Below are 6,000 nucleotides of genomic sequence, written 5' to 3'. Positions count from 1 at the left end.
TGTGCGAAATAAAGAACTCCAAATTATGAAAATTAATCCTCCCCCTCCTTCCCCCCCCCCATGCTACGGCGTGCCTCATAGTCAGATCGTGGTTGTGGCTCGTAAAAGTTCACAATGATGACGGATATTCGCAAGAATATTAACTCTCTTCTTGGAGTGATCGGCAGTTTGTTCAGGCCTGTTCAGCGTCCACCACCCGAGAGTGTTTTTTGTCGAACATCCTAATTCGCTGGATAAACGCGTATTACCTTATTACATAAAAAATCACTAATTATATTTCAAGAAATAACATTAAGGGGGCACGCTGCAATTGCAGAGTCGAAGTCGTCCAGTACTCACAGCCTAGCCATTTGCTGGAAACTGCGCTGCGCAGTAGTTTGAGAAACGAGTGCTCTGTTTGCATTGCATTGTTTGCATGCATTGCTGTTCTGGCTAATGTGCTTAGACACTGCGGATAAATGAGTGAAAACTGTTAAGTGGAACCTCAACGCATTTTGCGACACTTTACGACTCTGTATCTAGCTTACCTCGGGCTGGGCACGAGGTTCCTAGCGATAGGTTATGCTTTGGCTATAGTTGCCGACTTCAACTCGGCGACTACAATTCAAGGCCCCTTAATTCATTTATTAGAATAATTTCGTAAAATGTTGTTATTTAATAGTTGTTTTGGTGATTATAGCGCAAATTCGCATGTCGGCTGCGTCTAGCAAGCTGGGTCAGCAAAATGTATTGTTTTAGCTCGTATCCCATAAATTTTGTAATATATGAGGAAATTGTCGCAGAAATATGCAATTGGTCTGCTAAGGTTTAAGGAGCTGGTGCTAGCAGATATAACCCTTTTAAACGCACTTCTGTGTGAAAGCGTTGATTGTCATTTTATATTAGTGTACACACATCGTTAGTATTTAAGTGCTCGTAGCATCATAAATTTGGCACAATGATTTGCTGGTTATTGGCTCGTTTGTAAGGTGTCTGGGTTAGGCGTGGTAACAGAAAGTTTTCTTCCCGTTTAAGCAGTAGCAGGGCAGAATTTATACTGAGTTGTTGAATGCTAATCAACAATTTTTTTTTTACCAGTAGTGGAAAACACTGTACAAAGGTCGCCTGCATAACCTTAGCGCCTACGTACTTTGAAACCGATATAGGTGTAGCTAGCTAAGCGCTATTTCACTATACTTCATTTATTTGGCATTCAACCAAAAAGCTTAATGAAGCATAAGAATGCGTTGGAGCGTCTGAAATGCAAAATATAGCCGTATTTGTTTTTGTTGTATGATGTTTAATTGTTTTTCATAGAATACACTGAAATTTTTATACAGTACCCCACCGCCCTCAAAAAGAAAGAAAGAAAAAGAGGTTTTGTCTTCGGAGACGAAATATCGGCATCTGTGACGTCATTATATGGTGTGTTGCTCATTTTAATTATATGCGCGATACTATACTGCGCATTTAGAAAGCCACTCAGAGTTGAACTCTAGGATAACTGATCCAACGGATATAACGTTACGCATTGTTTCATTGTTATTACTTTATTAAATATACTGCATAATGTGGTAGAAAAATAAATCATTCCGCGGATCAGAGGGAAAAGCAGGCAATGGCCGCAAATCATCGTCTCCTCACTATGCAGTGCGATTGAATACGAAGTGCCGCTTTTTTATTCATAGTTCACGGACGAAAAGCGGTTCCATTGTGCGTGCTCTAATATATCAGGAAAAAGATCGGAGGCGCCGCTGCCCAAAACGCGCCTGAAATATGGACGGCCGGATTGAAGTACAGGAAAGCACTTGTAAATCTGTGAGAATGACAAAGAGGGGCGTATAGTCTGTATTCCTCGAACGTTTTACGCCCTAAAGCTTCGGTCGTTCGTATTGCGTCCTCCGAACAGGGAAATGCAACCGCTCGGGGCGCACCCTCTCGGCAAAGTGGCGAAATTGGGACGCACAGCAAACGCGGAGCCTAACGTTACCGATCCGCACGCATCGCCACTTCCATCACCGTCCCACGATGGCGCTGGAAACGGAAGAACACGGCCTACTGATCGAGGGAAACGTTCGGCTCCACCGTCAGAGCGGGATGCAGTAGGCGCCTGTTCAGTGCCATTGTTTCGATATCCGATCAACCAATCTTTACGGCCCTGGTAATGACGTGATGCCCGTTTAGCTAAGCGCCACAGCAGTCTCTCCGACGCAGCCTTAGGGGACGGTCGTTACTGTCGGCAACGCAGGACCGCCGTTTCAACGCCAGCGCGTTTCCGGCGGTGGCCGGGAGAGTCGGAGGTGGGGACCGGACAGCCAGGGGCAGGGAAAGAGGCCCCTCGTCGTGAACGTCGGGTCGCTCGAAGACAATCACGCCAGCGATCGTCGTGTCGGTTCTTCGCTAACTGTCCGGTTCTGTGAGCCACCACTGCACCAGCGGCAGCCATCATGAGCGATGACCTCGACTTCCCAGCAGATCGTTCGGAGGCGTCGAGTCCGCACGATGACGGCGAAGGGCCGCCGCCCATTGAAGCGATGCCACTCGACGATGACGACCAGGAGGATCAGCACTCTCCTTACACCAAGGGCATCATAGCGGTCGTGGGCTCGCAGGCGAAGCCACACATATGCTACCATTATCCGGTAAGTAAGTTTATTGTATTGGTATTGATCCGTGCTTTTGTTGAGAGTCGTGGCAACAGTGTATGTTAGCACTCATGCGGTCCGGGGCAGAGAGAAAAGCCTAAATTAAAAAAAAAATAAGAAAAGAAAGGGAGCAGGAGGTCCTTCGGTGTGCCTACTACTCTGCATAAGGCCAATGGAGATGGGAAGGAATGAACACGTAGTGAAAGCAATTTAGTACGGACGACTGGACTCTTTGAAAGATAAAGCTGAAGGGACCTTGACAAGCTGTTAGTCGTATGAATGGTTAATCTGGGCAGTAGTTTGCTGTAGAGAGAGAGAGAAAAGAAACGAGCGATGAAAGAATATATGAGACTAATGAAAAGTTCCCAAATATTTGCGTTCAACAGCTCTACAACACATTTCGCTTAAAAGTGGTAGCGTATGTGCTGGCTATTTGTAGTCTGGCAAAGATACGCTGCGCACAAGCAACTCATTGCACCCAGTGTCTTGTAGTCTATGCTAGGGCATGAAAGTCAAGGCTGATTTTTGAGAGTAGGATTGCTTGACTCTGGTTGAATGATGAATTAATGGGTGGGCGGATGAATGCTCAGACGGATAGAGAAATACAAAAAAAGTAATAAGCCACTCGGTCAATGACTTCGGTGAGTGGGTGGATAAACGAATGGTGTAAGACAGACAGGAATAGGCATGCTGGTGAGCCCGCCATTCCTCTGCCTGGCGAACAGTATGAATTAAAGGCAAACAGATCGGCTTCGAGGTTACCTTCTTGATGGAATTGAAGTACATCTGGGAATAGGCAATGCAAAGATTACACGCTGGTTCACGGTAACTGTCCTTGCTGTAGGGGAAATAATTCTGGAAAACTATGATAGTTGAATGATAGTTGAAATGATAGTTTTCAGTCACTGCAATCGTGTCTTCATTATTCGCCGGCCCACTGTAAAGAACTGTTCTGCTGTATGCAATCGCGCGCATCTCACGGGCAGTAAACTTATAAGCAGCAGTATGTGGTGGGGAAGGCGCGTTTAATAAACAAATAAATGGACTGCCCCTTACAGCGAGAAACCCAGACATTCTTTTACAATATGTCTGGTGTTCTAGAGACATGCCTCCTTACGGATTGCATAACTATAGAATCTACACGGGTTGGGCTCTAGTCGTAGAAGGCCAACTCCAACAGGATTTTGTGACCCGTAGAAAGCTCTTCAGTTTCAGATAGTGTAGATGAAGAGTAGCCTCCATGCAAAAAGTTACATTTGAAATTCGGGTGGATGCTCCATGAAAGGCGCGAGAAAGTGGCATTCTTGATACCGAAATTGAGAAACATTTTTCTGAGGCGATATAGGCGGTAAATGCGAGAGAAAGGCGTCAGCATTACGTCGCACCCATTTAAGGTTCCGGATCCATGATTTAAACCACGTTCACCACGTTCCAAAGTGTTGTTCCGGAGCTCACTAGAACCACTGATACATATATATATATAAACAAGGGTTGTCTGTAAAATAAGGTTCCCAAGGAGCTGCCGTCGCGAAGAACGCTGTTACGCGGGATCCGGTGACACTGGCGTGTAGCTGAGCTTCCCCTCTCCCTGTCCCTGAACAGGCGAGCTGTCTGCGACGTTCAGTCTTGGCTTGGCAGCCGTTAGAGATGGAGCTCGCACTCGCTTCTCCCGCCAGGTGCGAATTACGCTGTGTGATTAGTTTTCTTTGTGTGCAAAAAACAGTGCGCTGGTGGACATTCATTCCCAACTGTGTGAAGTCTACGGAGAAAAGTGTATGAGCGTGCAACTTGTGGGCAGGTGGTGCAGAGAAATCAAAGACGGACGTACATACGTCCATGACGAACAGCGTTCTGGACGGCCATCGGTTTCGGACGCAACAATTGCGAAAGGGGAAGGAGCACTGCTGAAAGATCGAAGGGCGATGGTTCGGGATCTCTGCGAGATGATCCCTGATGTCAGCAAGATCGACATTGACAAAAGTTTTGACCGACCATTTAGGATATGCCAAGGTTTGTGCAAGGTGGGTCCCGAGAATGCTTACGGAAGACCAGAAACGGCAACGTGTTGAAGCGGCCCGCGAATATCTTCAGGCCTGCGAAACCGATGGCGACGGATTCTCGGACCCTATTGTCACTAGGGACGAGATCTGGATCCATTACACGACACTGGAAACTAAGCAACAATCCCGTCAGTGGAAACATCCGGAGTCTCCGAGCTACGGAAGTTCAAAGAAACACTGTCTGCCGACAAAGTGATAGCGAGCATCTTTTGGGACAGGAAGGGGTTATTGTTATGCGAATTTATGCCTGCTGGTACAACAGTCAATGCGGACCGGTACTGTGAGACGTTGCAGAACCTTCGCCGCGCGGTTCAAAACAAGAGGAGAGGAATGCTCACGAAGGGAGTCGTTTCCATCGGCAAAAAGGCTCGTCGGCACATTGTCCGTGTAACAAACGATCTCATCAGCAAATTTGGATGGAATACTGTCACGCACCCGACGTACAGCCCAGACATAGCCACAAGTGACTGCCGTAGCTTCCCTGAATTGAAGAAACACCTGGGTGGGACGCATTTCAGAACCAGGGAGGAGCTGAAAGGAGTGGTTTTAAGCTACCTTTACGGCGCGGCGGGAGAGTTCTAGGATTCAGGCATAAAGAAGATGGTACACCGCATTGCAAAAATGCATTGATCTCAACGGCGATTATGTCGAAAAATAGGGGAGTGTCTAAGCTTTCCAGAAATGTAGTATTAAATGCCAATAAACATGTTTTTCATTGCGAACAGTCATTGGTGACCTTATTTTATGGACCTTATTGTGACCTTATTTTATGTTTGTGTATGTTATATATATATATATATATATATATATATATATATATATATATATATATATATATAACATACACAAAGAAACACAACACGATCTTCTATGCTCTCCCATTCCCTCTCTACCTCTACCACGTGACCGACTTACTTCCCACACTACAAGCACGTGCACTTCTTCCCACTTTGACGCTTCTAATGCTAACGCCATTAATGAAAAACATTTGCCGCCATTTACCACTCACCGGAAGTGACGGGTGTCTCAGTGCGTTCCGCTCCAAACTCACCATGACCTCCGAAATTAAGCGCCGCTCATGGCGCGCATAAAAATCTCGGAGGCGACGTGCTGGAGCTTAGGTCGTTTTTGCTAACCACCATGCGTTATCGGCTTAGGCATCATTTGAAAAGGCTGCTGATAAAGCATTTCGGCAACCGCCGGCCCTCTAGGATTGCCAAAACTGTTTAGTGGCATATGCTAGTGATTTATTACAAATTCAGCAAACGTGAAGTTTCGTTGCAGTTGGCCTTTAAAAGGGCCCCTCAGCAGGCCCT

At 46.3% G+C, this 6,000-nt stretch overlaps 1 protein-coding gene across 3 annotated transcripts in view; it reads left to right on the top strand.

Moving 5' to 3' along the window:
- The first annotated feature begins 2,165 nt into the window (after nucleotides 1-2,165).
- The window catches only part of LOC126522416 (uncharacterized), a 31,879-nt gene continuing 28,044 nt past the window's right edge, over nucleotides 2,166-6,000 (top strand). For all 3 annotated transcript variants that reach the window (XR_008610519.2, XR_007597415.3, XM_050171168.3), the window contains exon 1: nucleotides 2,166-2,621. Coding sequence is in view for 1 of the 3 variants with exons in the window: in XM_050171168.3 (XP_050027125.1) it covers nucleotides 2,427-2,621 (195 nt within the window). In the remaining 2 variants the exon portion in view is untranslated. The remainder of the gene's footprint in view (nucleotides 2,622-6,000) is intronic.

Source organism: Dermacentor andersoni, chromosome 6 (assembly GCF_023375885.2).
Source record: "Dermacentor andersoni chromosome 6, qqDerAnde1_hic_scaffold, whole genome shotgun sequence".
NCBI lineage: Eukaryota > Metazoa > Arthropoda > Arachnida > Ixodida > Ixodidae > Dermacentor > Dermacentor andersoni.
This window is presented reverse-complemented; position numbering and strand designations above follow the sequence as displayed.